At 40.2% G+C, this 13787-nt stretch overlaps 1 protein-coding gene across 1 annotated transcript in view; it reads left to right on the top strand.

Moving 5' to 3' along the window:
- gas7b (growth arrest-specific 7b) overlaps positions 1-13787 on the top strand; it is a 97947-nt gene that overhangs the window by 16255 nt on the left and 67905 nt on the right. Inside the window, exon 2 of the mRNA XM_054757136.1 lies at positions 7259-7376. Within this exon, the coding sequence (XP_054613111.1) occupies positions 7259-7376 (118 nt within the window). The remainder of the gene's footprint in view (positions 1-7258; positions 7377-13787) is intronic.

Genomic DNA, 13787 nt, shown 5'->3' with positions numbered 1-13787 from the left:
TAATTAAATTCTAATACTATCAATTATAACATTGCTTTGTATTTTATGATGATCTATGTTTCTGATACAGTATGTTTATAGATGCAATCAGAGGTGTGGACTCGAATCATGCGACTTAGACTGAAGTCACAATTTTGATGACTTTAGACTCTATTGATGATATCATCAAAGATTTTCAACTCAAATTGGACTTTGACATTAATGACTCGGGAAGCAAGACAACACATTTTCCCACAGAACCTGCCCCATTGAATGCATTCATTCATATCCAGTCAGGTTCAAGAACAAACAATGAACGTGTGGATTACCATAAATACTCTTTTTATATGACTAAGTCTTGTCATATTGGTCTTATTTTAAAAAAATAAGACTATTCAAAATGCATTCATTGTATTTGTCAAATTTAATTGAGTGTCATTTTATTTGGTAAATACTAAACCGTGCTTATACTAAACCGTGCTTATACTAAACCGTGCCTATGACTTCGGACTTAACTAGACCTGTCTTGACTTGAGACTTGACTTGGACTTGCACGTCTTTACTTGAGATTAAAGACTTGAGACTCACTTGAGACTTGCAGAACACGGACTTTCTCCCAGTGACACTGTGGACGGATTGTCAGTAAATCACAGGGCGCATCGAGAGACAAACAGCCATTCACACTCACATTACTCTGTCGTTAAGTGGGTTCTTCCTCTACTACTTATTCTTCCGCCACACGCATGTCACTCGTTATCTTTTTCTTTTTGTACTGTATTAATAATTTAAGGGAGTGCGTTCTAACCACAAAATGACGTAAAACAAGAACGGCCTATATATAGTGTCTGTTGTGTGATGTTAGCTACTACTTCATGGGCAAGTACATTTATTTGCTCCTTATTTGTAAGTTGTAACTCCAGGGTCTTTCATAGGATTTTTTGATGCTGTGGTGGTGGGCTGCATGGGAGACGGACTGCCGCAACTATGACGCTGTGATCGGCTATACATGTATCTTTATAGCACACTTTTTCAGCCTGTGGGCTACTTTGTCCCAAAGATCTACCTCCCACTATAAACATAGAGAATATATGTACAGTATGTATAAGGGACGTCCCGTTCCACATTTTTTGGCTTCCGATCCGATCCGATTTTTTTTTTTATAGTCTTGCCGATCTGATCCGGGGCCGAACGTTTGTTTTAATAATGATAATACTAATAAGCTTTTGTTACAAACATGAATTTGTGGAATTGAATATGGTTATGAAAATAGCGCTTCCAAATATTAAACAAACTGCAAACAAAGTATTGCTGAATTATTCCACAGCATGACCAACGATATTGTTTCGCTTTTGTAGCAAACCTCTGAGTCAGGTCCCTAATCCAGTAAATGATCCAATAAAAAAAAACATTGGAAAAAATGGGCATGCAAAATACTTTTAGCCTAGGACTCATCATAATAGATCAATTTGTGTTTTTTTAACAAACTCTCTTAGGGCCCTATGAAATCCGTTTTATTTTTTTTTCAAATTCCGTTTTCTCCGTTTGAATTTTTTAGAATTCAGTTTTTTACCTGTCCCACTTATTTTACCAGCATAAAATGTGTGCTATGTGGGTTAGTGAATAAAATGCAAAAATCCTTACATTTATTGATGCGATACATCATTGCCCCATTTTGTCCAGTAAATGAGAAATGGATGTAGCTCAGCTAACTTTTCTAATGGGATGTCAGCCTCAGCACATATTGCTTTTAAATCTTCAAAGTGTAATGCCCGTGCTTGTGATTAAGGAAGATGGAGTCACAGATACTGTATATGAGAAATTAAAAGGATTATGCAAAAGACAATGCAGCCGTAGCCAAGAAATAGAAATACAAACTTGGCGAAAACACACATTTCTATAGTAGAGTTCCTGACACGAAACGCAGCCATGAAACAATTGACCTTTTTTTTCCTCTACATAATAACCGCTACAAGTGACCTGCATTTTACCGCTGAATTAGTTTATCCGCAATCGGAATAGATGAAAGTTGAAAGTTGCATTATCCCTGTGTGGCTGCTTGTTCTCCACTTTTTTTATGCCGCCGCAGCACAAGAGCGAATCAGAGCAAATCTACTGTATATATGTCCATCTATACACCGTATTACTGAACATCGTTTTCACATAAAAATAAAGAGTCATTTCCAAGGAGCCGATCGATTACATGTAGCCGAAATCCTGAACTTTTTCCATCACTGTTCGCCATAGTAGGAGTTCACTACTAGCTAGCTTGATTGCACATTTTGAGACAAAGTAGGTCAAGTGGAAAAGACCCAGTATGAAACGGCAAAAAGTGGGAGAAGTGCCACTTGTAATAGTGCCAAATTTCCACTCATGGTTCAATTCCAAATAGTGTGACTTAAAGCAGTAGACCAGCTTTAGCAGTAATAGTGTATACTGCTGTATGCTGATGATTTTTTTTATTTGTATTAATACTGTGCATAATAATATGGAAATGATATACCTTCACTTGCAACTATACAGTATTTATGTGATATGAACTTTATTAAGCGATGTTTCGTGAGTTAATAAATTAACCCCACTCATTTTTACATTTTTTTTAATGACTGCAGTAACATGGAACGTTCTACTGAAGAATGCGAGTGCATGCAGTACTTGCTGACAGCAGCCGTGATTGTTGTGGTTGCTCCTCGGTCTCTGCAGCCTGGATGGATGAGTTCTTGTGTTGTCTGCCAAGGGCTGTTCTGGCATGCTGTGAATGTGGAGCCAAAGGCAGTCTGGGTTATAGAAGGTTAACCATCTGGAATGGTGCATTATTTAATGTTGCATATGCTGAGTTAAGGTGGCTCCAAGATTTCAGAGCCCTTCCCATTCTTAAGGTGTTCATGCTCCCCTGCATTTTTATTTAAAGTCAGTGAAATAATTATTTGATCCCCTGCTTATTTTTTAAGTTGAATCCCTTGCAAAGACATCCCCTTACAACCAGCAAGAATTCTGACCCCCACAGACCGAAATGAAGGACGCAAATTAGTTTCAACAAAAACCACTGTTGGCATGATAATTCATAAAGTAATACAAGATAACAAGAAACCACTCTTGATGTGGAGCACCATAGAAGAGCTCACCTTGTGGGGTAAGGGTGATTCTGAGAAAGGTGAGGGATTTCCCAGCATTACACAATGGGGGAGCTTGTTAATGATGATGAAGGGTTTAGGATCTGCAGTAAATAAACAATAAATAAACAATGCATTCTATAGTCCGCACGGTGGCCCAGGGGTTAGCCTCTGAGTGTCGGACACTACTGACTGATCGGGAGGAACGCTAGTAGCTCGCAGGCGTGACAAATGGCATCATGGCAAATGCAAGCGAGAAGCCTGAGCTGGAAGACCCTCCAATCTCACTACAGCCTCCTGTTTGGGAACACTTTGGCTTCCTTGTTAAAATTACAGATGGACAAAGGCAAGTGGATAAATCCAAAGTTGTGTGTAGACATTGTTCCACAGATATCGCGGGTGGTGTAGGAAACACGTCTAACATGTTAGCGCACTTAAAGCAGCATCATCTGGCTGAATGTTACATCTACAAGAAAGAAAACCAGCTTGGTGCAAAAACTGAGAACTTCAGCATATAAACAACCTCTAGCAAGCAACTGTGACCAGGCCAAAGCAGTAACACATTTTATTGGAGTTTTTATAGCCACGAGATTTTGTCCATATTCAGTTGTTGAGAGCGCTTGCTGGCTTTAAGTACATTGATGACAAATGATTAGACCACCCTTGTTTCTTCACTTTCTTGTTCATTTTAATGCCTGATACAACTAAAGGTACCTTTGTTTGGACAAATATAACAATGACAACAAGAATAGCTCGTAAGAGTTACATTTTTTGGCAGTACAATGCTATAGCTATTCATGTAAGAACTTAAGTGATTTTGGTTATCATCAAGAAAACCATGGAAGTTGCTAGATATCAGCTCTTAAATTAAACTCTTATGAGCTATATTTGTATACTTTAAATTAAACAGGAGTATTTTTTGAGTAAACATGCTTGTCCTTATTTTGTGCCAGGAACACCAACCTGTCAACTGCATCAGGCTTAGTAACTGTCTGACTTCCTTGTACCTTTTGTGGTAAAGCTTGTCGTGTTCAATAATTGTGACTGCGAAGCTCGCTGGACATTGCGAGTCCATCGATTTCAGCAGTTTTTTTAAAGCCGTTTTTTTTCACTGTTGCAAGGGCGACCATGTCTTTATATTAGCACACCACTTTGCTTTTCCTTTCATGAGAAACGCAACAGCAAAGCGGCAGACAGCACGCAGCGTCACACATTCCTCATATTGGAGTTTGTGCCTGGTTTTAAGGTTGTGAAAAATATTTTTTTATGCTCTGAATTCGAAGTACCTCCACATTACTGAGCTACCGCTTATTCCTCGCTGACTCATTCTGGATCCATTATTATCTTTGACGTTCTTCACTGCTGTTAGGGATTACTTTGACATTGTTGGTGAAAGGCACATCCAGCTCTAACTACCGCCATTCAAGACAAAACACTGCTCATGTAGCTGTAGGCTGATGATGTCATAATTCACATTGTCTTGGATTAGCACTAGTCAAGTCATATGGTGCCAGATTACACCTCTGCTTTTTTGTAACAGTCATTTACAGGCAACATACTGTATATGCAATATATATTATATGGGTGTGTTATATTATGGGTGGTGGGTGTTGTATTGAAAGGCACTGATCACCCCGTCTTTGGCTGAGTGGCACCCAAAATTTTCCAGGGCCTCCGGATCTTTTAAGTTCAAGTATAGTGCACACCCCCATCGCGCTGCTTAGGTGTGTTTCTGGGTTGCGGGGGCCAGCAACTCTCACTGGTTAGTCACGCTTGCTGCAAGTTAAAAGATGAAGCACTGAATGGACGGATTTAAATGGAAACATGTACACATGTAACATCAACTTGTGCCATTAGCGCAAATCATCGATCATTCTGAGCATGGACACATTCTTGGATGCCACCCTGAAAGACAATCTATCACCATTCCAGGTTACTCCCTCAGCTGACGTAGAGATAGACTTAAGATTAACTCCAGGGGTGGTATGGCAGGGGGAGGTCTTGGAGGGTGTTGCCGTATATCAAGACCGTACTCGGACCGTACCGTACTAATGAATTACAAAACGCTATTAAGTCTTTTTCTTTACACTTTAATAAATAAATTAATAAATGATTTGTAACGTTAAATGGTTAGATATCATTGTGGCTCGAGATCTCCTCATATCCTTCTCTCATTTCCTCTCTCTTCATCTCTCTTCCGCTGCGACGTGTGTGCTCTGCACCGTCTGTGCCAGGTGCACCGCCCTTTGTGAAACACAGAAAGGAGGGCGGAGCAGAGAAGCGCATATAAATTAGGGATGCACAATAATTATCGGGCCGATATGAGGAATCGTGACATCATACCGATAAATCTGATAACTTCAAACAAACAGCTCAGATAACCGTGTCTGATGCAGAAATAGTTAAGAAGTGTTTGGATGGGATAGTTGAGGCTATGTTTGAGAGAAAGGAGAAGCAGGAGATGTCAGATAAACCCAACCAAATACCACAGAGGCCTCTGGGGGGCTTTAAGAGAGGCAAACCTGAAATTTCCAACTCTTCTGCAGCAGACTGATGGCAATCACAAACATATTGCCTGTCTTGAGAGGTTGGGGAAAAATTTCAAAGGTTGCTTTGACGGCTTCCGTATAGCTAGGCAAGTGCTGCTCTGCATTGGATCTCCGTTTCTCGTGAAAAAGGTTGATGAATTTTCAAGAGAGGCCAAGAGCATCTTTTCTTGGGCAAGTGCTGCATCTCTACAAACGGAGTTGATTAACCTGCAGTTGAATGGGGAAGCAGAGTGAAGCAGACTGTGCTCCTGTGACCTTCTGGATTAGGATGGTCACAAACCTTCAGAAGCTAACCATGTTCGGTTCCACACATCGGGATGACAACGAGTCGGCATTTTCCACAATGAATGTGGTGAAAAGCAAATACCACAGCAGCTTGACCAATCAAGATCCAAGCAATTGATTGCAGACATACAACGCTGTGTCTTCCACAAGGATCGATGCATTTTGACTGTTTTCCATGCTGTTTGTCATTTAACAGTAAAAATATAGCTGAAGAATTAGTGGTCAGATGTTCGTTTGTGCTGACCGTGTTTCCTTCCATATTTCAGTCATTCTGAATTTTCTGCAGTGAATGTGGTGAAATCAGTTTATCAATTTTAAAGTTGTGTGTATGTTCGGGGTGTCTCGAGATACCCGACTCACGAGACGCGACGATACACGAGATTGGGTCCACAAGAATGAGACAAGATTTTAACATTCATTTGGAGAAAAGTACAATAAAAAGTGCAGTAAGGGTGCAGACAAGTCTGAACATCAACATGTTTTGATCTGATAAATATTATGTAACTTTCATCAAAAGGTAAATTACTACAGCTTCTGCGTGGATTTGAACACTCTGACGCTCTGAACAAAAGGCAGGTTGTATTGCAGGGTTTATAGTCTGTTTAAAGCACTTAATGTGCGGTTCCAATAATGCCTCGTACACCGAGACTTGCATATTACATTTATTATCATTAATAGTAGCGATTCCATAGTTTACAGCCTGATTAGCTTCTGGCTGCCCTCTTCTTGTGAGATCAGATGTGACACTCCTAGTATATACTGTATGTATGTATGTTGGAAAAGCTCAATAAATGTTACACTATCGCAAATTGTTGTGGCAACAGTTACAGTTGCAAAAGTTATATATTAACTGCTCAGCGATATGTCCAAATTCTTCAAAACTTCCTACATATACTGTCTAAATGGGGAACGTCTTCCCTAGATGGATCAACCCCTGTTGTTTTTTGGTTTTTATTGTATTTAGACAGGGACTACATTTTGGTCCCGAGCCTCTCCACACAGCATCTTTATGGCGTTCAACAATAAAAGCAACAAAAGCCTCTTTCTTTCAATAGCTGTATTCCTGCTAATCTTTTGCAGATGTATGTAGTTTGCGTTTCTTTTGTCGTGTGTGCAAGTTGTACGCACAGATGATTCAGGAAAGCAGGGTTGTGGAGTGACTGTGAAATATTTGAGGAAATGACAGCCTTACTGTGTGCTCTCTAAATACAGTATATATGACAAAATGTCTTTGTTGGTGTTTTTCTGTGAACTTTTAACATCTGTATTCACAACATCTCAACTGAAATAAATGTTGCCATCCCTCTGATGTTGTTCTTTATTTTTCCTTGCTAGAGAACAGCATCACTGAGTCAGCTTCCTGTGGAGGACCGAAGAGACCCTCTGCCTCCTCACTGGAAATGCTACATGTCGCCACAAGGGCGGCAGTACTATGTCAATACCACAAGCAATGGTAAGCGTAAAGGAAACACTTCAGGAGATATTATGTCTATATTATATGTCGTATATCCTAGATCATGTAGATTGGATTTACACTGCAGGACTGTATTTACAGTTGCACAATAATAAATAAAAAAAACCCAACTAAATAGTTCAACACATCTAATATTACAAACTGCGGATGTCCCGATCCGATCTTCATGATCGGGATCGGCTGCCGAACAATGTTCGAACTGCAGAATGGCGAGAGACAATTGCATTTTGCCCTTTTCTCCAATTTCGCTTGAAATGATAATAAAGATTTCACCCGAAAGTGGCACTTGACTTGCACACATTCCTCACAAAGTCAAATGAACACGTTAGTAACAGTGAAACTCCACTGGTTCTTCTTTGTCTATCAACACTGCCCCTAAGCGCACACACACACACACACACACACACACACACGGTGAGACATCTTAATGCCCTCCTCTGTTCCGCCAACATTTCCTGCTTTTTACGGTCCCAGAGTGAATTCACCGTGAAAGGTGACTGATGGTTTTAATAACTTGTGTTGGCGAGAGTTGTGACCCTTTGCGGCTGCCATAAAAGATGTGTATCTTGTTTGTTCACTATGCTTTTTAGGTGTTCTCTAGATGGCTGTGTTGTTCAGTGGTTGTGTTTGGCCAGATGACTAAAGCCTCTTTTACACTTGCACAAACTTTGTCTCAATTTGCGTGCCAATGGCTAACTTGATCACGTGCCATTGCGCAAAGAAAATGTAGAAATATTCCAAATGTGTGGCACTCATAATTTCCGTGAACTAGTCGTGAATGCAACGTGAACGCACCGGTGCGTATCAAAGTGTACCCCTTGCGTGCCTCATTCATATGAATGAGTGTCCTTTTTTTTTTCTAGTTTATTGCCCCCTTCCTGCTCTTTGCACATTCTCTGCATACAACTGTGAGAATACATAGACTTACCTTTCTTTATTGCATGAGCTTCTTCTCTGGAGTTCAACATCTTGTAGGTCCCTTGTAAATAGCGGAATTGATGAAGCTAGAGGTGATGCCTGCTATTGCGTGGCGTCACGTGTAGGCATGTGCCGGTATGAGATTCTGATGGTATGATAACCTTGGGCAAAAATATCACGGTTTGACGGTTTCACTGTATTATTACAGCTCTAAAATGTGTTATTTAGAAATATCTTTATTGAAAAGAAGAGGGGAAAAATAACTCTGTTGAACACTCATTTTTCAATGATATAATACAACATGATGGAAGTGGAACATATGTATTTAAAACATATATGTATTTCTAAATAAATAAATAAAATGCAGTTCTTAATGCAGTGTACAGTGGCTAATCCTCATGACACAACACCATAAATATTTTATTAATAAAAAATGCAAATAAATGCAATCGCTGGCTCAATCAGTGGTTCAAAAAAGGTAAAAAATAAATAATAATACAAAAAAACCCATGTAATATTAGGTTATTATTTCATAGCTTGGTGAATGTGCAGGTCACAACTTGCCCACAAGTGTTTTGGAATTGTTGGATTGAGTTTTTATTAATTTGCTAGTTTCACTTCCATTTCCAAGTCATGTGATTGTTGGTAGCAACTGTTGCTAAGGACTTATTGCTACTGCGCATACAAGCCGTGGTGTGAAAAAGTGTTTGCCCCTGTCCTGATTTTTTTTTTTTTTGCACGTTTGTCACACTTAAATGTTTCATATCATCAAACAAATTTAAATATTAGTTAATTACAACACAACTGAACACAAAATGCACTTTTTAAATGAAACTTTTATTATTAAGGGAGAAAAATAAATCCAAACCTACATGGCCCGGTAAAAGCAACAACTGCAATCAAGCGATAACTTGCAATGAGTCTCTTACAGCGCTGTGGAGGAATTTTCACCCACTCCTCTTTGCAGAATTGTTGTCATTCAGCCACATTGGAGGGTTTTCCAGCATGAAGCGCCTTTTTAAGGTCATGCCACAGCATCTCAATAGGATTCAAGTCAGGACTTTGACTAGGCCACTCCAAAGTCTTCATTTTGTTTTTCTTCAGCCATTCAGAGGTGGACTTGCTGGTGTGTTTTGGATCATTGTCCTGCTGCAGAACCCAAGTTGGTTTCAGCTTGAGGTCACCAACAGATGACAGGACATTCTCCTTCAGGATTTTTTGGTAGACAGCAGAATTCATGGTTCCATTGATCACAGCAAGTCTTCCAGGTCCTGAAGCAGCAAACAACACCAGACCATCACACTACCACCACCATATTTTATTGTTGGTATGATGTTCTTTTTCTGAAATGCGGCGTTACTTTTATGCCAGATGTAATGGGACACACACCTTCCAAAAAGTTCAACTTTCGTCTCGTCAGACCACACGGTATTTTCCCAAAGGTGTTGGGGATCATCAAGATGTTAAGTCAGTTAAGATCAGCAGTGGTTTTCATCTTGGAACTCTGCCGTCCAAGTCGTTTTTGCCCAGTGTCTTCCTTATGGTGGAGTTATGAGCACTGACATTAACTGAGGCAAGTGAGGCCTGCAGTTCTTTGGATGTTGTTGTGGGGTCTTTTGTGACCTCTTGGATGAGTCGTTGCTGCGCTCTTGGGGTAGTTTTGGTTGGCCGGCCACTCCTGGCGAGGTTCACCAATGGTCCATGTTTTCGCCATTTGTGGATAATGGCTTCCACTGTCGTTCGCTTGAGTCCCAAAGCTTTAGAAATGGCTTTTCCAGACTGATAGATCTCCATTAATCTCAGTTAAATTATGTTTTTACAGCGGGGGCAATCAATTATTCACACAGGGCCATGTAGGTTTGGATTCTTTTTTCTCCCTTAATAATAAGAAGTTTCATTTTAAAAAACTGCATTTTGTGTTCTGTTGTCAACATTTGTGTGTGACAAACATGCAAAAAAAAAAAATAAGAAACCTGTTGTAAATGGAGTAAATCTTCTAAATGTGGATCCCTTTTACGTGAGTGCAATGTTTTAATACTTCTATGTTCGTGTGTTTTGTACGTTTTAAGCTGCAAGGTGTAGTTTCAATACGTGTTCATTGACACTACAAGCGATTAAACAATGACATTTGCGACTTATGATATTCACGTTGACGTGTCGAAATTGTACTTAAGTAGTGTTATGTGCTTAAATATTAGTTCAATAACTTCAAAGCCGCGTGAAATACACACTAAATCCACACGTGTCGGAATGCAAAACTCTACGAGGGCACCCATCTTGTCACACTTGGTGCTAAAGAGGCTGCTAACGCCACTGTTAGCTATGCCGCGGCGGTTAAGTTACCAACTTAAGGAATAACACAGGACATGACGAGGCAAAATGCGTGCGAGTGTAAACGCGGCTTAAATGCAACAATATCACACAGACCAGTGAATGACTTGGCTGTTGAGGACGTTCACCTCAACCGCAGCTGACGTATGACACAGCTTCCGGTGTGGGACAGTTTCCCTGGCAACTTCTTGTATTGTTTTGTATCACTGATAAACTCTTAAGCAAAACAGAACATTGCTTTTGAAATGGGTGCTCTCTCTTCTCCGCCACAGAAACCACTACTGCCTTTTGTTCTTTAGAAAAAAGTAACCCTGATGACGTCACATCCACTTCATTGGAATTCAGGCTTTTTATTCATGATTGAAATCAAGGACACCACACCACTTAAAACCTCTTAAAGAGAAAATCTTAAACAGTTGATGTTGCTTCAGGCATAAGAGTACGGTACATCCTCCATGTGTAACCGCAGTTGTGCACTAGCTGTCACCCTAAGAGAGAAACCAGTTTCCCAATGGAATTGTTCACATCTTGTATGCCTTTGATCATGTTTCCTGTGGTCAAGTTGCAGTGGTAAAGGGAATGTTTTAGTTTATTTCGAGCATGCTTATCAAAGTCGCATTAAGGAACGTCACATATATACACTTGCACAATTGAACATCGCCACTTCTCAATGTCTCAGCAATGACTGTTAGATTCACCTCCTGTGTTAACCGTGCTACTGAAGTTACAAATTTCCAAAGAAATCGTAGATTTCGTAGGTAAAGAAAAGGAAAAAAAGAGAGTGCAATAGAAGAGATAGCTTATTCAATGATGTAAAGAATAAATAGAGTAAAAGACTACAAACTGACAGAAGCATGTACAGTGAATACGTCGATACAGATAATGATAACTAATAACATATTCAATGTATGAAACACTGTGGTTCTCATAGTTTATGCCAAAACATTTTTAATGATGTGCAGCCATACCGTTATTTTGAATTTATTTGTTTGACACCCCGCCTCTCGCCCGAAGTCAGCTGGGATAGGCTCCAGCATACCCGCAACCCTCGTGAGGATAAGCGGCGTAGAAAATGGATGGATGGACAAATATTAATTTTCACAAAGTTTGCTGCCTCAGGTTTTACGATGGCAGTTTGCATAAAGTGAATGTTATGAAGTTAGTGATTCTCTAGTTAACATAGGTGAGAGTGTTGACAAGGACTAAGGCAGGAGATGACTCTGTCATCCTGTTTGAGTGACAATAACAGACTGGAAGCTTCGCAAAAGGAGGATGGTGCTTGAAATCTTTGTTTTTCCTCTGTTAACCATGGTTACCTGCAAGGAAACATGTGCAGGCATCATTGCTTAGCACAAAAAGGGCTTCAAAGGCAAGGATATTGCTGCAGGTAAGATTGCACCTAAACCAACCATTTATCAGATCATTGAAGGGACAGTTTGGATTTTTTGACATGAAGTTATATTACAGTGACTTACCCCCCCAATTGGTCCTGCGAGTACAGTTCTGGTTGGATTTCCGTGCCCAGGGAAGAAGTTTCGCTTAGTTGCTGGGAACACACACATAAACAAGATGGCCGCGGCGCTCCGTTGCGGAAGAAGATGCGAGCGTCTTCACCAGGACTGGCGGGCAGGGGTAGTAACGGCAGAGTTCAGGGATGCTAACTAGAAAGAAAATGTTTGTATGCCTTGGGCCTACTTTGCAAACTATGCTGCATGATGGAGAAGGTTATGATGCCGCAGTGCGCGCCCCCGTGCCTCTGCAAGTGTCGGGGGGTGTTATATAAACTTGCAAGTTGTGCGGAGTACCCTCAAATCAATTTGGTGTCAATAAGTGCACAGTAAAAAAATGTTTCCCTTTTCTGTCGTTGCATGGTAGGCTTCCGTTATCTCTCAGCTGATTCATCTTTGTATATATCAGTGCTTTACTTGATCAATAATACGGGCAAAACCGGTTTCTTTTTCAGATAGTAATAGATAGGTGGTGTAACCGTACATGTGTTTGTAATCAGATTTTTTTTTTGGTTGGGAACCTGCAGTTTGGTATAGAGGCAGTACTGCATTCCCACGCTGTGTGAGGGACAGGAAGTGTTTCTTTGTCATTTATTTACTCACTAATGAAATGTGGCTACAAAAGGCAACGCATTCGGCGCCAGAGTAGAGATTAAGCGTGCATGGCACCTCGACAAGCCTGGAAAGTGTGTAAAAAAAGCGGCCGTGAAAAGAGAGGCACGGAAGCATGCAGAGCACGTACATACAGTAAGTGTGCAGCCCAGGGTTTGGCTAGCGGGAGTCATGGCTAGCAATAGTGCCAAAGAGAAGCCAGAGCTTGGAGACCGTCCGCCATTTTTGGGAACACATTATAGAAAAAAATGAAGCAAAAAAAACCCAGCAAAAAAGAGCAAAACGAAAGAAAAAACTCAACTTTTGATACTAATAACTAATAATAACCCAAAGATTTGTCTTTAAATATGTATGGGTGCGTGACAGAAAATACTTAAGAACCACTGCTCTAAGGATATCTATCATTACTATCATTGTCTTCGTTTCCTCCTCATCCCAGAAATGTGAAGCTTTCCCGCCTCTGTTTGATGCCATGCCGGGCCCAAACAAATTCTGAAATTCTTTGCGATCTGTGTCGTGAGCGTGTGCCATGACGCCGTCGTCCCGTGCTACATCGCGGTGCGAACATCGCTCCCTCACTCTATTGCTTTTTTTTTATACATAAATTAATAAATGATTCTGTTTCGTGGCTGACTACGGCCTCTTTTTAGTAAAAAATATGCATATTTAAGCAAATTGTACATATTTTTTGCCCAAAGTAAGCATTTTCAACCATAAAATGGCTAAATTAACAGAAATACAAGTACGGTATAAGTCATTAAGGCCACCAACTTGTGAATGTGGTACTCCACATTGGTCACTAGGTGTCTGTAATTGTTCGGTGAGACCTTCAGACTTGAACAACCGGCTTTCATTCCAGATTTAAATTATTTTAGGCACAATAAAAATAACATAATGATATTAACCATAAAAATAACACGGGTTACAGTTGCGGCCATAGCCCACAACAAGCAAAATTCAACTCCGAACCCCCGACTTCATTTCCTGTCAAGATTCAAGAGAGTTTTATTGTCATGTGCAT

The sequence above is a fragment of the Dunckerocampus dactyliophorus genome, chromosome 2 (assembly GCF_027744805.1).
Source record: "Dunckerocampus dactyliophorus isolate RoL2022-P2 chromosome 2, RoL_Ddac_1.1, whole genome shotgun sequence".
Taxonomy (NCBI): Eukaryota; Metazoa; Chordata; class Actinopteri; order Syngnathiformes; family Syngnathidae; genus Dunckerocampus; species Dunckerocampus dactyliophorus.
This window is presented reverse-complemented; position numbering and strand designations above follow the sequence as displayed.